Source organism: Propithecus coquereli, unplaced genomic scaffold (assembly GCF_000956105.1).
Source record: "Propithecus coquereli isolate 6110/MARCELLA unplaced genomic scaffold, Pcoq_1.0 Scaffold27, whole genome shotgun sequence".
In the NCBI taxonomy this organism is placed as follows: domain Eukaryota; kingdom Metazoa; phylum Chordata; class Mammalia; order Primates; family Indriidae; genus Propithecus; species Propithecus coquereli.
In genome coordinates this window covers 8,365,818-8,390,751 of record NW_012148285.1, presented here as the reverse complement: position 1 = coordinate 8,390,751, position 24,934 = coordinate 8,365,818, and the positions used below count along the sequence as shown (strand labels likewise).

Here is a 24,934-nt window from a genome sequence, read left to right as displayed (position 1 = left end):
GCTCAGGCCGCTGCTATCCTGAGCTTCCCCACAGGGGCCAGGGGGAGAAACCACATCAGGAGGAAGGCAGGTGAGGTTCCACCCGATGTGGTTATTTTTGGAGTGGCAATTTCTTTTCTTGGTGCTTTTCAAAATCCTACAGCCAGACGATGGCCTATTTGCTTTCCAATGGTGCGTTTGCCTGGACAGACACACCAGATGCAACTGGAGTTCACCGTGCAAAACGTCTTCCAGGACTTCAGATGCCCGTCACTTAAAAACACCAGGCGGCAGCGCGCGGCACAAAGCAAACTCCTGTCGGTCCGGGTCAGGGGATCCACCAGCCCCGGGCAGAAGGCGCCGACCGCGCTGGGCCCTGCGTCCTGGGAAGGCTGGCAGACTTGTTTTGTTTGGTGTGCTTCCAGTTATTATTATTTTTTAATTAGGCCAAAATAAAACAGAACAGCAAACTGAACATAGAGTAAAAGAATGGAAAAGCGAAGCGCAAAATGAAAGCAAACAGCACACAGGATGGATGCAGGACGGGAGGAGGGTGCCCGCCAGGGAGGGAGGCACAGGGAACGGGCGGACTCTCCCAGAGGACACTTGGGCACTTCCTCCCACAGGACTCTGGGCAAAACGAGCGCTAAAGGTCCCAATTAACTTCTTCCTAAGGCTTTTTTGAAGAGAGAGAGAGCGAGAGAAAGTTCCAGAGGAAAGCACTGCAGGCTGCATGGGCTGCTGGGCTGTCCTCACCGTGGGAGGGGGCAATGGCGCCTGCAGACACCAGTGGAAAAAGTGATTTGAGGTGTGATCTGAGCCCAGAAGTGCTGAGTAAACATTACATACGAATTCTGGTTTCTCTGAATTTCAACTGATTTGCTCCATTCAGTGGGGACGCTTAGTGGCGCTGGGCTGGTGTCAGCCAGGCTCACGCCCTGACCTGGTTAGCGCTGTGGTTCTCTGGCAGGCTCACCTGCTCTGGCGGGCGGCAGCGTCCCTGCGGACTCACACGCAGGTGGATCCACATGTCAGTTTAGCTGCTCAGGACGGGGTTAGAAATGACTAATTCCCCAGCGGCGCTGTCTGGCCATCCGGGGACAGGGAGGCAAAGCGTTTCCTGCACGTTTCCTCAACTGTGCCATGGAAGCTTCCCTCCTTGCTCAAGCCTGCATTTGCATGCGGATAGTCAAAGAGGCTGGCACACCTCACCCCCTGCTCCCTCACGGGGTTTTTGGTGATGAGGATGTTCAAGGGTGTGGAGAAGCTGTAGTCAAATATATTAAAAAGAGCAAACCAACTAACAAACAAACCACACGCGCAAAACTGGTTTCCTCTTTAGGAAGAGAACCAACAATTTTTATTAAAAGGGTTGGCTTTTCCCTTAAAAGTAGCCTATTTTTTCAAAAAAGGAAAAAAGCAACCTCTTCTTCGCCACCGCCTACCACATTGTCTTGCTGTCACTGTCGCTGTTTCACTAAGAACTGCTTCCTGCATGTGATCTACACGTTTATCCAAGCAACAAAGAGGAAAAAAGGAGAATCTGCCAGGTTTTTACCCTGGGGGAAATTTCCCAGCGAGGAAGCATTTTCTGGTCGAGCGCTGAGCTGCAAAGGTCACTCGTGAACCTTTGGCTTGGCCTGCCTGCTGGTGGTTTTGAGCTCTAAGGTCACAAGTTGGGACCAGGCCCAGGACACGAGGGATTCAGAGAAAAGTCTGACTTCCTGGCCATGGGCCAGGGAGACAGAGCTGAGGCCAGAGTGGGAAACCTGGGACGGCCACGTTTCCGTGAGCGGTGGACGGGCCTCCCCGCGGCTCTGGCCTGCAAGGACACCGAGGTAGGCCACCCCACGTGCCTGGCCGGCACCTCAGATGCTGATCTGCAGCTTTGGGGCTGGTCCTCAACTGACCCTTGTCAAGTGAGAGTTTCCAGTAGAAACCGGGGTTGGCTGGGCTGGGCTGGGAAAGGAAGAGCTGAGGGATGGCGGGAAGAAAGGACACCTGCATGGCAAGCAGAGGGGACAGCTCAGAGGAAACAGCTTTTAAACAGAAAAGAAGGCAAAAGGCTCCCAGCTGACAAGCGCAACTGCCGAGGCAGGGGGTGCGTCAGAAACCACAGAAGAGATGTCACGGGAAGAGGCGGGAGGGGGCCCTGACAGTGAGCCAGGCTGCTGGGCAGCAGCCCCCGGACCAGCCTCGGCCGCTGCAAGGGCAGTGTGGGTGCTACGTGTACGTGCGGTCACCTCCATCGAGGCATTTATAAGGAAAATGGCTTTTGCCACTTATCTTTGAGTGAAGCCAGGGGAAAAAGGCAAAGAAAAAAGAAACTAGGTGACTTGGTTGCTTTTACAAATCCCCAATTCACCAGCCAACTGCTGCCCAAGCCCCATGGCCTAAACTGCGGGGGTCGGGGGGGACTGGGCAGGAGGACGGCGTCTCCAGGCCGCACGGGTCTGGCTTGGGAGAACTGACCTGAGGGTCGGTCAAGGGCCGGGGATTTGGTCTCAGATGAGATGAGGCCACAAGGGAGCAGGAAGGGCGGCTGGGGGAGCCTGAGGAAACGCCGCCTTGGCGCACAGCCCTCTGCGCTCAGGCCGGGCCCGCCTGGCTGGTGCAGACCCTACCGGCTGTGGAAACGCAGCGTGCAGCGGACGTCGCGGCCAAGCGGCTAACAGAGGAGACCTGCCTGAATTGACTGTGCGTGGGTTGCCGTGGCAGCTGCCGTTCGGAGCGCTAAACCCAGTGGCCGCCGTGACTGTCGGCCTCCGACAGGCTGAACACTCGCCGGCGTCCTTTCCTGCCACTCCTGACTAGAGGGAAAACACAGCGACAGATCACAGAAAGCCTTCAACAACGGGCAGCGCAGGCGACACAGAGCAGCAACGGACACCGAGCACCGACGAGGGGCAGGGGAGGCGGCAGGGCCTGGCGTGGGCTCGTGGCCGCTGGTGCACGGGACGCCGGTCCCCCGTGCAGATCGGACGTCCCCACCTCGCCCCCAGGACGAGGCAGGGCTGGGATATCCAAGGGTCAAGGACAGAGAAGGTCGGCCCTGTTGGAAAGGAAAGACTTCAGGTCGTCGGCAACAGCTGGTCTCGGTCAGAAACCTCAGGGGCAGAAGAGAACTGCCCGTCAGTGTAGATGTGGACCCGGAGTTCAGACACGAAATCCCCAGGACGGTCTGAGGAGGGCAGGGTGTGGGCGGCAGGATCGGAGCCAGACCAGCTAGGTGAACCGAGCAGATTTCTCAGCGTCTCGGTGTCACACCCTGACGCCCACAGCACAGCCCTGAGTTCTGGGGTTCTCCACAGGCCCCTCCCCAGCCATGGGGCTGCCCCTCCGGGTGGAGACCTGTTGACCCAGTGCAGGTGGCCAAGCGGCGGGTTCTAATCGGCTGAAACAGAAATGTTAGGAACACCGCACTGCGAAGGAAGGAGCCACGATCCCGGAGGCAAAGCTCAGCGGTGACGCCACGGAACGCAGCGAGGCGTGTTACGTAAATGCCACGGACCACGCGCTGAAAAATGGCGAAGGTAACATTGTGTGTTATGTGTATTTTACCACAATAAAGAAAATGATGCCGCGGAGAACACTGGGGAGAAAAGACAACATCTCTTGCTCAGGTTTCTGTCCTTACGAGTCCTGTGGGACTGTGGGGACCCAGGCAATGACACGCAGGTGGGTCTCAGGCTGTCTGGCTCTCAGTTGGCCCAAATGGGAGGTGTGCTGGGGCGAGGTGGCCCCTGCAGACAAAGGCGCCAGAGCAGCTGCGGATGGGGAGACAGTGGCCACCACCCGCAACCAGACCCTTCTTTCCTTCCGTGAAACCTCGGGGAAGGGGACCACGGCTCATAGTCCAACATGCTCTAAACACGGACATTTAAGAGAGCAGGCTGACCGCCACCCCGAAAGTTTCCGACCCTCCTCAAGGTAGCTCATGCAGCATGTGTGAGACCCAACCAACGCGGAGACTGGGGCGCAGTGGGCTGTTTAAGGAACCGGTGTAGGTCGCAGAGTTCTTATCCGAGGAGACGGTTTTCTTATCAGAATCCCACTCAGAGAGTGTATGTGCATGTGACTGTGTGTGTGTGTGATGGTGTGGGCATGTGCGTTTGTATGTGACCGTGTGTGAGCGTGTAACTGTGTGGGGGTGTGTGCGTGTGCGTGAGTGTGCGTGTGTCACTGTGTGGGTGCACAGGGGTATCCCAGAAGATATTTCTAAACTATTCCTACTGGCCCCGCCTTTGGTTCTAAAACTGGGTCTATTTTCCTTTTTCTGCCATGTGTTCTTTGCAGTTCCAGCTTCTCAAAACCATAAAATGTTTAAGGGGAAAAAATGCTGATTCCAACCCTGCAATTTTCTCACTAGACAGGGGGCTGAGGCCCACCAGGCCAGGCATGCGGGACGTGTGGGCGACAGGACGCCGGCTCCTGGACGCTTGGGCTGCGCAGGGGTCCGGCTCCCCCCGCAAAGCCCCGGGGACCCCGCGGTACTTCTTTAAAGGGCAGCAGAAGACAGACAGACGGGAGCGTCTGGGGCTAGAACCCACCATTCCAGTCCCCTCGGGCTCAGCTTTATCAGGGAAACAACCGCCAGTGACCACGAGACCCCTCTGCTCCCTGGTCGGCTCCTCTGCTCACTGGGGATTCAGTGTGACCCTCCCTTCAGTCTGCGGCCGGCGCTGTGGACAGCCGCTCACGAGCACCCACGGCTGCCTTGGTGTGCGACGCAGACCCAGACACAGGCACTGCCAGCGCAGGGAGCCTCTGGGGGCTGGAAAACCAGGACCCCTCAGGGCTGTCCCCTTCCCCTCCTGTGCTGGGCCACAGGGGACTATTTCTCAAAGGCGGCCTGCCCCTGGTCTGTACTTGGAAAGGCAGAGTGTACAGGCAGACCCCAGGGAGGAGGGGAAGGAACCCACTGTCTGCTGCAAGATAGTGGGTTTGCGCCTCAGTGGACTCGTGTGAGACCCAAGGCTGCCTTGCTCACGACCCCTGGCCTCACCAACCCTCGTTCTTCAGCTTTCAGTTCCAGTGACACCACCTGGGAGCCTCTGGAGCCTCCCAGGGCTGTCCTGCGCTGGCTGTCGGAGCCCCCTGCATGCTTCCTTCCTTGTGGTTTATAACTGTACGAGTCTGTGGGCATCTGATGGGCTGGCGCCGCCCTGCTCGCCTGTGAGATCCACGCTCCGCCGCCCTGATCCCTCATGCCTGTGCGTAGCAGGGACTCAACACAAACCTGTCTGGAAAACATTAACACAGGGGAGGCGGGGTGGGGTTCCCGAACCCTCAGGAGATAAGATCCAGGCAGACAGGCCACTAAGAAGACTGAGAGGCCCAGCATGGGCCGGGCAGGTGGAAGGACCTCTCAGATCGGGTCTCAAGTCCACAGAACCAAGAGGCGCAGCCTGAGCCTAAATCCTGGGAGCCAGACTGAAGGCCCCATGGGAAGCTGAGAACATCCATATTTGGGATAAACAGGGGCCTCTTTCAAACCCAGGCAGGAAACCTAAGACCCCGGAGCTGGACAGAGCATGGAGGTGGAAAACCCAACTAAGCATCAGTTGGTTTCACTCCCTTGTTTGGAGATGAACACACAGGGGCCGGCAGAGGAGACATGGCTGTCTGGGGTCCCCCACTTTGCTGGGTTTGGAGGACCACCAGGCCTTCCCCCAGAGAGGCCTGCATTGCCTGGCCTGCTGACGGGGGCTGTACACGTCACCAGGCCTTGCAGAGTGGGACTGTGGCTTTTCCTGGGGGCCCCAGAGCAGCTGCGCACATTGGCGGCAGCGATGCAGTCTATGGGCTGCCTCCAGCCCCGTCCAGCTCTCCGGGACACCCCTTGGAGCGTCCTGAGACAGACTTAGGAACTGCGTCGGGTATTCTGCTGGATGTTTCAGAGGGTACAGCCTGTGCCTTGGAGCTTCCAGGGCCAGGGTTCAAACCTGGGCTCCTCCACTTGCTGGCAGCATCATCTTGGACAAGCGACACGGCCCTTCTGAGCCCGTGTTTTCGGCTGCACAATGTGAGCTGGAATGTGGCAGGATTCGATGAGGGGGCGGCTGGCAAGTGCTAACGGGCACAGCGCTGGCACACAGCAGGCTCAGTTTCAGGAGGAGGGTCGTCTGGAATGCCACTCGGCCGGTGCGCACGGAGAGGGCCATGCAGTGGCTGCGGCAGGCGCCTACGCAGACTGGCGGGTGCCCAGGCCATACCAACTGCCAAAACGGTGTGAAGGTCACCCCTGGCTTTTAACAGTATCGTTCAACAATTCAAGTTTTAAAAACTGTGGAGCAGAACCATGGAAAATAGGGCCTGTCCCGGTCACCTGGGGGATGGCATCTCTCGTGTACTTTCTCAACACCTGACCATGCAGAACGTGGCTTCGATGGCAAAGAAGCCACTGGAGTTGGCCAGTTCCCATTTCAAAGGCCTGGCAGCTGCTCTCTACAATGGGAGCTTCCCGGACCCTGGGAGGCTCCGTAAACACAGGGACAGGAATGCTTCTGACTTAGCACCATGCCCTCAAAAACCACTTTGAGGACAAGTGGCTCCCTGGTGGGGCTGCAGCTGTCCCCTACAGTCCAGGCTGAGGGCAGCAGGCGGTTAGGGCAGAGGGGAAGAGGCATCCTGCCGCCTGGCTAGCCCTCCAAGGATGCCGTCTCTGGCGGATTGTGGCCAGGCCCCGGTGGATGGAAAGTCTGGTGAGCAGGCCGCACAGGGCAGGTGTCCCCAGTCAGAAGCCTGAACACTCCAAAGCGATGTCAAAGCGGGCAACTGGCAGAAGGGCTCCCGTCCCAACAAGAGCTGCCTTCCTTCTGTCCTTGGCTTGGTAGGATACCAGGCAGATGTTAGAGCCACTCCTACAGGGAACATGGGAATGCCACCTGCTTTGTTCTGGATGGACAGGGGTGCTGAAGCTGGCCTGGAAGTCTGGCAGCGAGACAGGACGAGCTCACGGGCTCTGATGCGCTCTCCTTCTAGGGATCAATAGCTGCGTCCCAAGGCGTCCGTGAGAGTGGAGCACGAGCTGCCGCCAGGCAGGCCCTTCATCAGGAGGTGAGTTATCTCGTGTCTGCAGAGTCGGACAGGCAGGCTGGGCCTCAGGCTTTTACTGTCATGCGGCATAAAAAATGAGGCCCTGTGCACTTGCCTCCGCCAGCCTGCCGGGACGCGCCGAATGGGAGCGGGCACCTCGGAGGTCCTGGCTATCGCTTATCGACTGCAGCCACCTGGCCACCTGACAGCCAAGCTAAGAGCCCCTGGATTTCCGAGATGAGAAGATACGTCATTGGCACTGTGCAGGGAACGGTGGGGATAGGGACGGAAGGGCTGAGGGAGGCCAGAAAAAAGAAACTAGTGTCCGCTGCAGCCCCCAGCCTCCAGGGGAAGGTGCAGCGTCGAAGCCCCGGATGTCACGATTAGGTGAGCATCTGTGTACAGAGGCCCGATTCTGATAACGTGGGTCCCTGCAGGTTTCGGTTTTAGGCAACGAAGTGCACGGCTCATTTGTTCACTTGGCTGTTGGCTGTGCCTTCTTAAAAATCAAAGAAAGGCATCCGCAGCCACATCAGGAAGGAACCCTTTGGCCCCAAAGCGATGGTAAATATGTGCGTTTGGGTGCACACGCAGATACAGAAACGTACACACGCAGGCAGAAGGTGGATGCACACACAAGCACACGAACACACGCCCCGCGTGCCTGCCCCCGAGCAAGCAGGAGAACAGGCTGAAGAGGGACACGGAGGGCATCCTCTGCCTGCACTGGCCAGCTAGGAGCCCGGGAGCAGTGGCGGCAACTGCTTGGATGTGCAGCCAACCTTAAATCGGGGTCAGAGAGAGCTCCGAAGGGGCGGTCCCCTCCCCCCAGCCTGGGGCAGACAGAGGACAGGTGCTGAGTGGAGGGCGGTCTCACTGAGGGGGCGAGGGTGACCTTCCTGCCTGGGCCTCGTGAATGTCAACAGGAGATGGAGGCAATGGACGCTTCGCTGGGGGGAGGCACAGGCAGGCTGGGGTGCCCTGACCCCCAGGCACAGATGCCAGGAAGCTGAAAACGCCTGAGAGAGAGGTGAGGGTACCCCAGGAGATCTCGGCTCCTGGGGCTCAGGGGATGGCGGCCAAGGGCCCTCAATCTCCCTGGCGCTGCAGTGGCACAGCCCTGACACGTCTCCTTTGTCGCGACCCGGCAATCCATAACCTAACAGGAGTCGGGTCAGATGCTCTGAAATACGACGGGGGAGGGCTCTGGATCGGACCTTGCAGGAACCATGAAGGGCAGGCCAGAGTTGTGGGGCCTCCAGGTCCACGGGGTGTGGCTGGGGCATGAGGCACCGCACTGGCTCGAAGCCCTGGAGGCCCATCCCTGCCTGGGTCCTGCTCCTGCGGCTGCATTTTGGGGCCCTGTGGCTGAAGAAACACGCCCTGTGTCTTCACTGCCCGGGGTCTCCGGCAGGGCAGCGAGGGGCCCGCGTGCAAGTGGCTCACGGCAGCCAAGGACAAGGGTCGGAGCACGTCCCAGTCTGCTCCAGGCTGACTCAGGGCTTCCCTCCTGCCATGTTCGAAGTGGCGTAAGTTAAAGGACGGCAAGACGCGACTCCATCGCATCCTGCCAAACTCTCAAAAGGTGGCGAAGTGCACCTGCTCGGACAACTGGACCACACCAAACGTGTGAAGAGGAGACCGGTATGTCACGGAGGGGAAAAAAATGAGCAGGGACGCAATTCTCTTCCCCGGGTGCAAACCATCACCTCAGCAGACCTCTCCCTGTGATGCCCAAGACTTCGGAGGTGACAGCGGGTGGGTTGAGGCGTGGCCCGCCTGCCGCCCATCAGCTTTGCAGTCAGCGACGGCCTCGCAGTGGACCAGCCTGAAAAAGGAGTGAGTCCTCCCCAGCTGGGAGCTGCCCCGGCCCGTGGGCAGCGTTGCACTAGACGCACGCAGAACACGCCTGGGCGGCAGTATCCCCCAGACACCGCGACCAGGAGGGCCCGAGGGTCAGTGGCTGTGGCGGTGAAGGTTCACGGGGTTCCCCAGTTGTCCCCCCCCACCGAGTCACGTGACCAATACCTGCTGGGCTCTGGGCTGCGGAGGGGGTGGAGGACGAGCTGGCGGCTCCCGAGTCGCAGTGGCTGGTGCTCCCGCTGTCGCTGGGGCTCCCGCTGGCAGAGGGTGGCGACTGCGAGGACAGGGCCGGGGAGCTGTGCTGATTTATGCACTGGGCCACGGCGAAGCCTGCAAGGCAAGGTGGTAGGTGACCACGTAGAAGGAGCTGCGGGCCCAGCAGGGGCTGCCACCCCCACGCCATGCCCGAGACACTGGGGCGAACCCCCCGCCTCACAGGCAGGACTGGCGGCCTCCACGTTGCAGCCCCTTGAAAAAGCCCAGACCCAGCTCCTTGCAAGGCTTGCTCTGCCCTGGAACGAGCTGACCTCGCTGGTCGTGGGGCTGACCTGACACATGCTGAAGCTATTTGAAGGAGAAGGGTGCAGCCAGCCCCAGAGCCTGTGAGTCACAAACTGGGTGCCTGATTCTGGCTCAGCAGAGCCCCAGCTGTGCTCTTGAAGGGGCACACGCAGCCTCGGGATTCCAAGGCTCCTGGCAAGTTGGCACGGGGATGTTGGACATCGTCGTGCAGAAGCTCAGGCCTCTGCTGACGCACCCACACTCCGCCAGAGGGACGGCACCAGGCGCAAGCTCTGAAGTCACGCCCTGGCGGCAGGGGAGCACCCTGGGAGTCTCCCTGCCGGAGAACCTGCCCTGCCCTTTCGGTTCCCGGGAGGTCACATTCAGGGGCAACGAAAGCTCTGGTGGAGAGTGACTGACGGCAGAGCTTCGAACAGCCCTCCGAGCAACACCAGGACCCAGAGGCGGGGACTGCGCGCACGTTTCTGCGATCTGCAGCCAAGCCAGCACGGGGGTGGACGAGCCCCGCATCTTGGAGACACTCAGGCCTGGGCGAAGCCCTGCTTCCCACACGGACACCCCAGGCGAACAGCTGTCGTGTTTCTCCGACTGTTTCCCAGCCACGACCTGAGTGTCATTACCGACTCTTGTGACCCCACTGCTGTGGGGATAAAAATGAGAGAACTTTCATCAAGCCCAGCACAGGGCGTGGCATGTGCCGAGAACTCAGCAAACGTGTTCTTTACGGTAAATCTAAGCCCTTTTGCCCAGCCGACAGCCCCTCTTCTGGCGGATGTGTGCCTTCCTGCAGACCGTGATCTCGGGGAGGGGGTGCGGAGTCTGCAGCCTTAAGGCCACATGTGGCCTTCTAGATCCTTCAGTGAAGCCTTTTGACTGAATACACAGAACACCTGTAAAATCTAGATTCAGTCAAAAGCCACACTGAAGGATCTAGAAGGCCGCGAGTTCCCCACCCCTGTAGGAACTGGGCGGGAGCCTCAGTGACAGTGCTCTGTGGATCACACTGCCTCTGTCCTGCGATTGAGAAGCGGCACCACACTGGGGGGGGACCCTGGCCCCCCCGGCCATTGCCCCAAGTGAGTGTGCGCCACAGCCAGCCCCAGACCTCGTTCATGCCACCTGTGCTACCTGAACCTTGCACGGTCCAGCCCCGCTGACGCTTCCTCCAGAAGGTCCTCCAGCCCTGACCTCAGCTTTCTCAGAACTCAGGAAGGCAGCGGGGCATGGAGGAGGGGTTGGCAAACTACAGCCCGCTGCCTGTTTGGTAAGTGAAGTCTTGCTGGAACACAGCCACGGCCCTTTGTGTACACAGACCGTGGCAGCCTCCTCCCGGGGGCTGAGCTGAGCAGGCAGTTGCCCAAGAGACCACGTGGCTGGCAAAGCGACCTGGCCTGTGCCAAGCGTGGTGGGTCGTCTCTTTCGCAGAGGGTACTGCCCACCCTCCCCCCCCCACCGCAGCGGGCTTCTTGCAGGGGTGACAGCAGGGTTCACATCCTTGGAGTTCTCAGGAAGAGGCGCTGTGTGATATATTGTGTGTGTGCAGGGGGGGAGGGGCACTCGGATGAACTGTGGCAAACATCCGGCAAATCCACACTGGTCAGGAAGATTCCTTGGGGACAATCCGCACAGCCTCACAGAACCAGTTTTATAGCTGCTTACTTCTTAATCACTTAACGTGGTAAACCCCCAAGTTTACAAGCTATTTACTTGCCTTGAAAATGAATTACCCCCTAACAAATCAAAATGTCAGGGTGGCTTTTCCTGAGCTGCCTGTTTACCAGAGCCACGAACAGGGGGTCAGGGAGTGTGGTACCAGGGCCGGGATTAAGCCTCGTACGCTCTCGACGACGATGACTCCAGACGGCGTGGATGAACGACACGGCTGTTGCCGAGGTGATCACACACCGCTTTTCTCCGAAGACACAGTCTTCTCTCTCGCTCTCTTCAAAGCTCCGGTTTACTATGGAAAGACACCTGGAGCGGGGCCCCTGGGGCAGCAGAGGAGGTGCTGACGCTGCACTCAGAGTTCTAAAGCTCTTTGATTTGGGGAACGGGGCGGGGTCAAACCATAGACCCTGGCAGTGGAATTCGCACGCGCTGAGAGTTGAACAGAAAAGCAATCGCCAACCTCTGCCACCACCCGCTTGCAGGGTCTGGCTGAGCAGAGGAAACCGAACCCGCCTTTCCTTGCCCTGCTGCTGCTGGAAACCCCCTTCCCCCCTTTCCGCTCTCTCTCCCCTCCACAATGGCACTGGGACACAGAAAGGCGTAGCGGTTTTTTTTTTTTGCTGGGTGCCCAGGCCCCCCCTGAAATTTCAAGGGTCTTTCCCTGAAATCCAAGTGGCAACTGCTTTGAGAGTCGGTTTGACGCATCGCAGAGTCAGGAGGGCGCTGGAGAGAATTTAAGATGAGTGCCCTGGCCGGGCGCCCTGCCCTCCGGTTCTTGCTGCATCCCAGCACGGCCGTCCTTGATGAACTAGCTTTGGCGGAGGCGTCAGAGGCTTTCTGGGCATAAATCAAACGCACACGGGCTGCCAAGTGCTTGCAGACGACGCACAGACGCGCCAGAGATAGTGGGACGGGGCGCAGGCGCACGGGCCTCCCTGAAATCCTCTCCAGCAGATAACACGCTTGGCCCTCCGCGTCTCAAGCACGGCCTGTGGAATGGGTAGCCAAGCCCGTTTGAACTTCCTACCGCCTGACCAAGTCCACATCTGGGAACTGAGGCTGCCGAAGTCCCTTTGGGTGCATCCACGTATGGAGCTACAAGGACATGCAGAGCACCGGCGTGTAGACCAGGGAACTGAAGACAACTGGAATGTTCAAGAACTAGGGAAGGGCCGCGTGAATTCCAATACATCTAGACGACGGAATCCGCCGGTGCCCACGACGACGCTGGGATGAAAGAAGATTAAGCGTTGGAGGAAATGCTCAAGATGCAGTAAAAGAAAAAGGCTGGAAAAGCACGTCCTGTGAGCTCCCACTGTCGCGCCTCCTCCCTCGTCCAGAGCACAGAAAACAGACGGGAGGGACTGAAGCTGACGCAGCTGATTGTGGGGAGTTTTATTTATCGTGCTCGTCTGAATTTTCCAGGACTCCTGCTATTAATATGAACGTCATTTTAAACCGGGAAACAAGGGAGGATGAAGGAAGGAACACGAGCTGCCGGGGACTGGACAGACTGGAGCTCCTGGGATCTCTCCCCGAGACTCAGCAGCGGCCCCCCAGAGCTGGGGCCAGGCAGGCCGCTCCAGATGCAGGTGGACCGGCGCCGGCGGTGAAACACATCCCACACTTTCCAGGAGCCCTGGGTTTTGTGGGGGCAGCCTGGGGTCTTCCTGTTGCCCTCTGGCCCTGTTCTGTCAGTTATTTTGGGAAGATGAACTAATGAACATCTCTCTGGCATTTGTCGAGCACAGGAATAGCACAAAGAGGCCGGTCTTCTATTTCAGGCCCACTGATAGAGGAGCACTGGGCCTGGAGTGAGAACACCGGGTTTGATCCAAGCTCTGCCCACACTGGCGTGGAGACCTTGGACAAGCCTCCGTTCTCCTCCACGGGGGTCTGAATCTTTGGGCTTTCCCCGCCGAGAGCCAGGTCGCTGTGTGATTCAGGATCCGACAGCGGTCCTGGGTTTGCAGCAGGTTTTGCTTTGCTCACGGCACGTTTGTGTTTGTCTGCTGTGGTACCACCATTTACACATTGGGAGATTTGACACAAAACTCTGGATTTCCGGCTTCTTCAAAAATAAAAAGATCTGGCATTACCGAGCCCCGTTCCCACGGGACAGCAGCTGGAGGGGGCTGAGCACAGCTGGCTCCTCCCCTCCCACTTGCCTGGCCTGTGGGCATTTCAGACGACAATCTCTGCTTCTTGTCTTTACATTCTTGGTCAAATCCACGGGTCTCAGGGAAGTTCAAACCCCCAGAGACCCCTCGCATCACTGGGTGTGGGGGTGGGGAGCACTGGAAACAGGCCAGCCGTCTCCAGCAGCCTGGGTCCTTCCCCAGACCTCAGAACCGGAACCACTCGCTCTCTGCCTTTGCCGGGCTGGTCCCCAGACTGGGATTCCCTGTTGCCTTTTTCTGTCTTCACAAATCATGGCTCACGCAGCTCAGGGCCGGCTTGGGCAGGAGTTTTTGCAGCAAGTGGCATTAACTGTTCTCTCCCTTGTGCTCCTGCAGCCTGCCCTGTCCAGCCTTGGGGCCACATCAGCAGCGGAGGAGTCAGCCTGCCCAAGCAGGGCATAAGAAACTTGACCGCAAAGTGTTTAGGTATTTTGTACAAGGACTATCATTACTTTAACCACAAGCACCTAGAATCCTCTGGGTTAAGAGGATTTTGGACAGTGTTTCTGATGTTGCTACCTCTCTTTCAGTACCCATTCCCCCTTTCAGCTGCAGCTACAGAACCTGGCAGCTTGGCATGGGTTTGACTAAGTTGTGGCCAATGAGATGGATGTGGCATGTGGGATTTCCAAGAAGCCTCTTTAAAAGAAACTGGGTGTTATCTTCTTCCATCCTGCTTCCTGGAAAATGAATGTGATGGCTGGAATTCCAGCAGCCATCCTGAGCCACGAGGATGAATCACACATTAGGGATGGCAGATCCTTGAGCAGGAAGGAGCCTGGGTCCCTGATGCCTTTGTGCAGCTCTCTGCCACCCCAAACCAGGCTTCCTTTACCTGAGAGGAAAATGAACTTCTCCTTTGGGATTGTCTTTACTATATAGTTGAGCTTAATCTTAACTGATATAGTTGGGGGAACAGCTTTATTAATGAAGGGATGTGAGCTGAGTCTATGAGGGACAAGGGACCGGTCAGCCGCCAGTGCTTCCCATGCCGGGGAAGCTGGCCCGTACCTGCTGGAGGAATCTGGGCGTGGTGGAGAGAAGGGAATGGGCCAGTGAGATGGGGAGGTGAGCCTGCTCTTGGTCCCCCAGATCTTTAGGAAACACTCTCTCAATTCTTTCCCGCATGGCACAGGTAGACTTTTTTGGTGAAAACCAGGGCAAGGACTGAGTTTCTGTCTGGGTTCATACCAGGCCACAGAGATTTTGCACAGGGGCCAAGACCTGGAAACAGCAGAGACCATGAGAGACTAAATGGTGGAAGGGCCTGGACGACCAGAAACCCCAGTCTCCTAGGGGGTTTGAGCCAAGGGTTTCCTAAATCTAAAGTGAGCAGGGAGGCCCCAGCTGACCTCTGCGGCCTGCCCAGAGAGCTGTGCTGTTCTGCACACTGTAATTACCGTGAGGATACCGGCTACGTGACTGAAGTGCAACTATTTCAGGCTGAAAATAAGTAAACAAATAAATAAAAATCTACTCTTTGGAAGGTAAGAAAACTAACTGAGAGAGCTGAAGTAGAAGGACCCCAGCTGGCTGAGAATTTGGGGGTTCGCCATACTCTACTCAATGGCACTGACTTCACCCCACTGCCTCCTGCACTTACATCCCGGAAGGACTGAGATGGCTTATATTTTAAAACTCAAACTCAAATGCCATAGATTCTAAACACTGAAAGCCACTAAAACAAAAACTAAATGAGAGTCCAAGAATAATAGGTGAACGGGAAGTGAGACGTTACACCCGAACCATGGGAAGTTAATGTTACCACTCAGCTCTGGGAGCCAAGACCTCAGGGAAAATTGTACCAGGAGACCTACGCGAAACACCAATTCATCCACGAAGTTCCCACCCCACGAAACCCTGTTGGGACGTGTCCTTGAAAGCAGCTTCGTAGGAGATACAGCTCCCCGACGAGACGGAGCCTCGTCCTGCAAAGGTAACACCAATATGACAGCCCTTTACGAAGTTTTGTTTCCCTAAACAGTGAAACTCCAACTTATAAAGGAGATGAAGACGGAACTGCTCTGGCTGGCACGGTGCCTTGCCAAGAGGGGGTTCTCCTCCCCTTTCTAGACACATCTGTGGATCCTACTTTTGAAAATCACCGGCATGGCAAAGCTGGCCGGCTGGCAGCGGAGGTGGATGAGGAGGGGCCGGAGGTAAAAAGCCGGTGGTCCTTCCCTCCGTCATCCGTTTTCCCTTATTTGATAGAGACACGGGCACTGACAAACCGTTCTGTTATATTAGAAAACAATAGCGCGGGCGTGCTAAAACATGTACGTGGGACACTGCCTGTGTGGCACGGAGATGACGGGGCGGGTGGAGACTGGGCAGACTAGAAAGGGCAGCCCCCAGCTTCTCCTGACGGCTGCCGCGTGAGAACACGGGCCTCAGCGTGGCTGCGGTTTCTGGTTCTTCAAGAGAAGCTGGATATCTGGATTTTCACATAAAGCTTCCTGATTCTTAAAAATACTGACACCTTAATTCACATTCTTTTTTAAAAATAAGAGGTGGGCAACCCCAGGCGAGCCAAACCAAGCACACTGTCCCCCGTCTGTGGGAGCCATCAGCACACGGTCTGCTCTGGGCTGAGACGGGGGTCTCTAGCATCCATTTTTAGCCCTCGGGTCCACGTGTTGGGGACACCCTGCCCCAAATCCAGGCATGGGTAGCTTCCAAGCTCCCGCGGTACATGATCGAGACATTTAAGTCTCAGACAGAGGTGCTATGAAGAAGTCCAGATTTCAACAGACCTCTTTTAGGAAAAAGCTCTAAGATTTGGAGGGGAGAGCTGCCTGCCCTAACAAAAGCCAACATTTATTTATGGTAGTTTCAGACTGAAAAGCATAACATAAAACCCGCTGAGGGCTGATTCAGGAGAAGCAACCCGTGCATTTTCCAGTCTCAGAGGTGAATGAAGACCATGGGGCGCAGGCGGCCCGAGCTCGCCTTTCATTAGCAAATTCATCCCGAGGCTGCAGCTCAGGTTTCTGACGATGCAGTGTTCATATTTTCTCACCACCCATCGCGATGCTGGGAAACAGTAAAAAATCAATCGGCCTTGTGACCTCGTGCACAAACCGAAGACAGCAAGTGCGCCGTGGCCGTATTTCTCCCCGGCTGGCTCCATCCTCGGCTCTGCCCTTTCACCTCCCAGTGCAGCCTGCCAGGTCCCTGGGGCGAGAGGGGAGGGGCTGGGATGCGACGAAGTCTGGGACTGCAGCTGCTGGTGGCTCTGGACAGCTCACTAGATAGATCTACCGGAGACACCAAGCTTTCTCGTTCCCGTGTCTCACTCAAGAGGCAGCTCTGGAGCACCGCCCCCCGCCCCCCGCCCACAAGACGAGCGCGATACTGAGGGCAGGCAGGGCCCGGGAGCCACTGAGTGGGGGCCACCCCTGAAAAGCCAATCCTGGAAGATAGGGCACAGCGCCCAAGCTACCCACAGAAGTTCTAAGAGCACGTGTTGGGGGGCTGAGGAAGCAGGGTTCGGATCCAGGTTCAACAACGGGTGTGCCCATGCTCGCCTGGGGCTCCTAAGAGACTCCTAAGAGAAATCTGCACAAAAACAAAGGAATCTATTGACACGTGGGTAGGATTCACGTGGTAGTGACCCTATGGGCCAGCAGACCCCTTGGTGTCCCCCGCAAGTCCTCTTCCTCACTGCTAGGACCCTGAGGTTTGGGTAAAGGCAGAAGCCTTAGGGACTTACGTAGAGACCCTCCCTTCTGCTTCCCTCTACTGAGCCTCAAACCATTTACTGTTTCCGGTTGTGTGCACAAAACTCTGTGCTTTCGGGGCAATCTAAGGGTTTCCCCTACGATGGTGATTCCTGATTTTCTTCCTGTGCATTGGCACCAAAGAAGCTACTTCCTGTCCAGCCCAGGGGGCAGATCTACAAATCAGGCCCCTGGGGAAGGGGTGTTTCTACGGCCTTCCTGGGCCGAGCCTGAGCCACCACCACGGGCTGCTTCTTGAAGCTCACCACGGGCGACTCCTACATCACTGACTGGCTGCACCTCAAAATGCTCAAAGACTTTATTTCTGGTTGCTTTTCAAGGGATAACATGTCCAACATACAAAAATAGCTGGGAACGTGCAGAATCTTTTAGCCTATAGCTCTTTATCCATGGATAAATCCTCTTGGATTCTAAGGACTATACTTGAAAACCTGCAGAAAAGAGAAAATGGTCTTTCAGTATCTTGCTTTCTCTTTGTGCCATCTCTGTCCTAACTGTGCCCCTAGACATTCTCAAGTGAAGGCCCGCCTGTGTTGCGTGGGCTGCCACCCAGGGGAGAGATCCAACGTCTAAATGTCCCCTTTGCTACAGGGGCCACCTGGGCTGCGTGGATGTCAGGAGCGCGTGCGTCTGTGTGTGCAGCTGTGCTGGCATCCTGCGCTGCCTCGGCCGTGAGCATTTCTCCGGGACGCGGAAGGTCGGCTGGCACGCGGGGGGACGGGGACAGGCGGATGAGATCTCTGAGAATCTCTCACGGTGGCACAACCTGGCTTTGGATTTTTAGAACTGAGCGTCGCCAGGACTAGGCTTTACTCCCAAGCACCGGGCCCCTGCCTCGCCCAGCCCCTGCCCTCTTCCGATGGCATTACCGTCTGTACATTAGTAACCAAAAAGCTCCGCAACAGTCTCTCAGCCAAGGCACTAGAAAGCTCGTCAGCGTCCATCTCGGCTGCCTCTCTACCGAGGCAGCGAACCGGGCTGAAAGAGCAGCAAGAGGGAGGGAGGTGGGTTACAGTTACCGGGAACGCGTCCAGGCACAGGTGCTCACTGAGCCCCGCGCTCTGGCCCAGGAGCCTAAGGGAGCTGAGCCAGGCACCCCCCAGGGGCGGGGCGGGGCAGCCACGGCCCTGCTTGCGAAGCGCGGCCTCCGAGGCGCTGGCTGGCCACGGAGCGATCTTTCCCGGCCAGTCTCTAGTCACATCGGCCCTGCTTTGTCCTCTCAGGCCGAGGGCTGCGTGTCTCACGCTGACATGTATTAATATTGTCCTGCCCCGTGTTTTCAACAGGGTGGCGGTGTACAAAGGGGTCAGGGAGTTCATCTGGATTCTCTGTAAAAGGGATGTCCAGGGGACACATACTTAGTGTGCTCCCAAGGCCGAGAGCCGTATGCCTACAGTCCCGCTCCGTGTGCTTGTGTTTGCCAGGATTTTACCGAGTGGGGTGGCAACTTCCGCAGCCCGGCCCTGTCACCAGAGCCTCTCCTCCCACGTGTTTTAACAGATTGGGGTTAGGCCAGGCTGACGGCTGATGACGTTCTATTACATTGTTCTATCGTCACAAAAAGAACTGGACATACCATGTGGGACTGTGTGGGGCAGAGAGAGTCAGGAAGTGTGTGTGAGCCGCAAAGACCGTGCCCACAACCGAGGCGGGTAGGTGGGCGGGACCCTGTCCACTTCTGTCCTGGCAGACCTGTGGGACACAGCCTTCTGTCGTCTGCAGGGGAGAAGCCCTGAGAACAGCAAATCTTTGGCTCCGGGACTGTAGCTTCTGCTCTGGGTACAGGATGCAGTGGTGAAGAGAGTGCCCAGGGGTCGGGCCTCTCCCCATGAGCACGTGACTTCAGGGGACCCACTTACCCTGAGAGCCTGTGTCCTCTCTCATACAAGGTGGGGCAAGAACACCACACCTCACAGAGCTCGTGAGGATTAAAAGCACTGATGTAGCCTAAGGGCAGGTAGCGCTGGCTTTCTTAATTACCTAGCTAGAATTCATGGTGCCCGGGACTTGGGCCCAGTGAGGCGAGAACTAGAAAATTTCATTTTTATAAATGTCTTTAGACAAAAGGATATGTAGCAAAAGAAATGGCTCAGCTCTTTAGAGAAAACAACGAAACTCAAAACAAAAATCTTCCTCACATTAGCCTTTACGATGGCACGTTTTCAGAGTTATTAAAGTGATGCATGAGAGAGCTTTACTAAAGTAACTTCAAATATCTAATTTTAGGGGATTTACATAAAAACAGTTTATGAGAAAATGGAGTTCTTGTGACTTTCATCTAGATTTTCCAAACTCAGGTGATGCTGCATTCAGACACACAACCGTTTGTTAGTATTTCTTTGATGGACAGATGATGGGTTAGGTTGAAACGTATGAAATTGCCAATATTCAACCAAGCTGGCCGACGAGAACAGCCATTTCTTATGGTTCCGCTTCCCACGAACATGTCCCTCTTAAAGATCTCGACTGGAACAAGTCACAGAGGATGGGGAGGGAGGAAGCAGCAGCTGTGTATTAAAACAGGTGGCTCTCCCGAATTCTCCACTTCTCTTCCGTGTGTGTGTGTGTGTGTGTGTGTGTGTGTGTTTGTGTGTGTGTGTGTGTGTGTGTAGCATGTACACCTCTGCATGCTCTTATCTTCACCTTAGATTCATTCTCTCATTTTCAAAAGCCAGCAGCTTCAACAAAATGTTTGGAAATAACCTTGGCACTTAAGGAGAGGTGTGCTTTTTTTGATAGGAAACCTATAAAAAGGAGGCTTGCAAGGAACCGGAGGGGCTTCTGAAATGGGCTATGGTTTGCTCTGTTCTGCTTCCTTGCAAATGCTAAAGCCAACGTCTTCAACGTTAAAATCACCCTGGCTGTTCCACATTTGTAGTTTTGACTTATTTTTTTTTTTAGTATTATTAATATTTTATCATAAAAGTATTGATTTCCTTTAACTAAGAGACTTTAAAGTTTGCTGCATCCTTAAGCATGATTTTATTATGTCTTGGGGCCAAATGTTTTTCCCTGCCCCCCTCCCCCCGAAGGAATGTTTTTCCTTTTATATAATGTGTGTCAAGAAGAAAAAAGAAATTGATTCACAGAATTCTGCATTATAGGCAACTTTTGAGGAACGTGTCTAGTATATATACTTGGATGGACATTTCTTAAACACAACTGCATGGTTTATTGTTAAGCCTTTTTAATCTATTAGAAGAACTAAAGCATAGCGCTTATATTAAAATACAGGATCACTCCAGGAGAAGCAAATCTGGTAAAATTAAGACAACTGCGCACATGACCCCAAAGCTTAGAAACTCCTTCCAAGGCCCCAGCATTCATAAAAACCTTAGTTTCCACATTGCCATCCTCTTCCTTCTTTTAAGAAAGGCAACAGAAGACAAGAAGAGCTCCCGCTGGTTTGGGGCTGCCTAGAAAAGGCAGCGTTTCCTTTTCTGTCCAAATCCCCAGCATCACACGCCAGGTGCAGAGGTAGGGAGAGGATGCCGGCTTCACAGAACCCATCCAGGAAGCAGGCGGAGGGCAGTAACTGGCAAAACAAACTGAGCGCTCTGAAATGTTTAAATATTGAACATCCTTTCTCCTTCCTCCACATTTATTATTAACTTGGACCCGCATCACTGTGTGTATTGACTTCATTTCTTCCCAAGAATCTGAGACACAATGGACAACGCGCAGGGCCGAGGGTGGGGGTGGGCGGAGATTTGGGTTTCTTCCTCTCCGACCCTCGCCGGAGCTCCCTTACGGTCAGCCTCGCGGTTTTAGAGCCATGAATTCCTGGAAACGTCTCAGCCTTTCAATGACCCCTGGCACCCAAATGCAGATGATTAGTGCCCCAAATATTGACAGCCCGGACTTTCTTCCCCTTGCGAACAAGGGAACAGTGTCAGAGGGAGGCCACATGAAAGATGCTGTCGCTGCTGGATTAGGCGCGAGGACAGGTGCTCTATTGTTCGGCTCTGTGCCGCTTCCCTCTGCCCAGGTAGAAACAATGCTCAGGATGCCATGTGAATGCCAGACGGACTCTGGTTTCAACAACAGAAAAGTCTGTCTACAGCCACCAGTAACTGATGTTCTTTGCTCAGTTTCTAGACAACTGGGAGGGGCCGGCAGTGGCCCTGCTCTGACATGTGAAGCCCATCGGATGTCAGTGACCCCGGCCAGCAGCCAAGCAAACTCCAAGCCTAGGCCCTGCGTCATTCCTTGTGCAGATGGACATGTGGGATGGGAAATATAAACCTTAAATCTTTCCAGAAAACAAGGCAGCACCTTTTCCTGGGAACAGAAAAGGGGGGCGGGGTGGACCATCCATCAGGCACACGCAGAAATCGGCCGCCCTCCTGCCAAAAGAGAAGCTCCTGTGGGTTTGCTAGTGGGATGAGCTGGTTCTAAGTGTTCGTTTTTCCTGGGCTTCTATCTGTTCAAGCGAAATTGTCCCAAATGACCGGCCTAAGGCTTCCACTTTCCTTTAAAAGACAGCACTACATTTGAGATCGATGTTTTCCCCTGAAACGCAGGCTAAATTTATCCTTCCCTGCATCCTGCTCTCTGGTCTCTGCTCAGCTGGCCCTTGCCTTGCTGAGTTAGGCGTCTGCGCCCAGCCCGCGGCGCTCCAGCACCTGGCTCCGCTTTGCTCACCGCACACACAGAGCCCTCTGCTTCTCCGAGGGACTCCTCTTCTGCCTCATTCTCTGGGGCCCTCGTTAATTAAGCTCTGGCTTCCCGGTTCTTTACCTGTCCCCAGCTCTCAGAATCTGCCCTAAAAAGCCGCCGGGTTGGGCGACTTTGAGAACCCCTGCCCTGGCCAGCCCCGACTCCCCCTGAAGTGGCCGAGTGCTCATTATCTGACTGCTTCTTGCAGCAGGGGCTGATGCGGGCGGCTGTGGGCTTTACAGACCGAACTAAATCAGAGAACTCCCGTCTCCCTCCTGGTCTGGCTTGGCAAGCTGCCCTGGGAGTGAAATCTCACTGATTGATCTAATGCCTGATGCCCAGAGGGCCCCGTATTTCTGAAGTCCCTATTCATCTCTACGGTTGCAAGAGAACATGCCCTAAAGAGACATTTTGAGCTATGGTTTCTAGTTTGCTATTAACCTGTAGACTCTCCCTCTTTTTGGCAGGCACGAGGAATACAGACGTGACTTGATGGAAAGCACGCCTGTGCCCACGCTGGCGGGTGTGCACACGCACGTGCAGAGGACCTCGCCTGGGAGCACCGAGCAGGCTACGACTCCGGGGAGCCCAGGGGAACAGAAACACAGGGCCTAGGTGAGGCTGGGGGAAGCCCCCCCTCTGCTTTCTGGAAAGCAACCTGGCGAGGTGCTAGCAAGAGCCTTACATGGGGACATTCCCTCTGACCCTTAGGAATGGTTTCTAGAGGAACAATTGGAAACATGGACCAAGACTACTGCATAGGGATGTGCGTCATCATGTAGTAGAAACAACTTAACCAGCCAATATAAGCAGAATAAGGAAATTCTGGCTAATTTGGACTGTTTGGCGTTGAATTATGTCCCCTTCAAATTCTTATGTTGATGTCCTAACTGCTAATACCTCAGAATGTGACCTGATTTGGAAATAGGATCGTTTTGCAGATGTATTAATAATTAGTTAAGATGAGGTCATTAGGGTGGGCCCTAATCCAATCTATGTCTTCTAAAAAGTTGGAATTTGGACACAGACACACACACAGGGAGAACACCATGTGAAGATGAAGGCCGAGACTGGGGTGATGTTTCTACAAGCCATGAAGTAGCAAAGGTGGCCAGCAACCATCAGAAGCCAAGGGAGAGGCCTGGATCAGACTCCTCCTGACACCCTCAGAAGAAACCAACCCTGCCCACACCTTGACTGGGGACTTCTGGCCTCTAGAACTATGAGACAACAAACTTCTGTTGTTTACACCACCAAGTTTGTGGCACTTTGCTACAGCCACCTCAGGAAACTAATACCCAGATGATGGACTATTATGCAGCCACGAAGAATGAAGTGTGGGAAGAGGTATATTACAGCGCAGGGAACACTTCTGACATGACTGCGACATTTTTAAAACAAAACCTGGGGACCCAGCAGCGCTGCTTCTTGTGCTACATGTGTGCGCAGAGAGGCGTGCACGCGGGTGCCCGCTGGAGCGCTGTCTGGGACAGCAAAAGCCTGGAACAACTGAATTGCTCAGCCAGAGAGACACAAGCATCCACACTGCAGAATACTATGCAGCCCTGAACAGGAACGTGTGAGATCTGTAAGCGCAAACACAGATTCCTGATTCACGGTGGCATCTGAAAAAAGCAAGCTGCGGTAGGGTATAAAGCATCATGATTCTGTTTAGGTTTTTTGTTTTTTTTTAAAGGCAGCCCAAACCATAAGACAATTACAGACCCGTAACTACTTATCCTAAACCCCTGTGGCCAGATGTGTCCTGGAATTGAGAATCTTTAGGGTTAAAAGTCCGTGTGGTGCCTGCTATGTATTATGTCACACCCTCAGCTGGCTCTCAAGTAGCTAAAACAAAATACCAAATTTGTGCAGAAAAAATACATATACTTATAATAACTGGCATCAACAACTTGCATAAACGGCCTTTAAATAGTTCAGGGCCAGTTTTGCCACCGAGTTGGGAAAAATCTTTTTATTTTCAGAGCTGTTTGGACTTTAGAACTTCAGAGAAGGGGTCGTGGCCCTGTCCGGTCCCTTGGCCCCTGGGCACGTGTATTTAACGCAGCCACACAGAGAAGCGTCTGGGCAAAGATGAGGCAAATGATGACTGTGGGGTGTCTGGGGTCGGGTGGCAAGTGGGGAGGAAAAGCCAAAGGGGACTTAAGTCTCCTTTGCAATGTTTTGATGTTTTTAAACGAAGAATCAGCGCATGTACTTCTCAGGCAACTAAAAATTGTTTTAAAAAATGAAATGGAAAAAAACAGAGAGAATACAAATGGAAAATAAACTGAAATGTTAAAAATGCTTTCTTCTGGGTTGGTAGGATTGTGAGTGATTTCTTCGTCCTGTAGCTTTACAAATTCATTTATAATTTTCTGCATTCATATATCAATGCACAAAAATTAATCTGATGTTGCCTGCAGTAACATCAAAACAGCTGACTGGTCCCACCCATTCCTGTCATCATCAGCTTGTCCCCAGGGCCTTTGTGACCTCGTGGGGTCGAGTCCTGCTGCCTCCCTGACTTGCCACCATGGGAGGCTCCTGCTCTGGCACGCAGTAGCGCCAGCCCTGCACCTCCAACGCCACGAGAAGTGCCCGTCCTTGGCCTCTGCCAACACACCCGCAGCTTTGATTCAGCATCTCTCGTAATCTCTCCGTCCTTTATTTTTCTGTCCTCTCTGGCCTTTGATTGCTTTTTGGGAGTTTATCATATTGAACTTTTATCCCTTTCCAGGAAACCCTATTATTTTTTTCTTCCCTTTCACAATTAATAAATAATCGTGAGAGCACTTCTTTGGACAGAAGTACATCCTGCCTCCTAAACAGAACTGCTGGAGCCTCTCTTTGGTGGCTCCTCTGGGCTGGTGCTGAAGGGCACATCACCTGTCACACGGGAGAGCATCCCGTACAGCACTGCGCGGGGGAAGGGCCAAGAGTTTGCTCCTTCTCTGAGCTGTTCCCGGGCCTGCGAGACGGCTGCACTTTCCCGGCCGTCTGCCAGGCACCGGCCTGGGAGTCTAAATGTGGGCGTACGGACAGGGAAATAGAGGCGTATGAGTTAAGAAGGTGGGCTTTGGGGACAAACAGATATGGGTTCAAATCTCAGCCCTGATGCTGAGTGGCTTTGCAACCAGGACTGTAACCTCGAGCCTCAGTTTCTCTGGGTGTACAACGGGGAAATAAACCCTCCCTCATACATCATGGGGAGGATTAAGTGAAAAGAATACACACACCTTGCTTAGCACAGTGGCTGACATATAGTAACTGCTCAGTAAACAG

General features: G+C 55.0%; 1 protein-coding gene across 1 annotated transcript in view; it reads right to left on the bottom strand.

The window, feature by feature from the left end:
- Positions 1 to 24,934, bottom strand: part of CLEC16A (C-type lectin domain family 16, member A) — a 203,709-nt gene that overhangs the window by 1,294 nt on the left and 177,481 nt on the right. Inside the window, exon 22 of the mRNA XM_012647791.1 lies at positions 9,046 to 9,210. Within this exon, the coding sequence (XP_012503245.1) occupies positions 9,046 to 9,210 (165 nt within the window). The remainder of the gene's footprint in view (positions 1 to 9,045; positions 9,211 to 24,934) is intronic.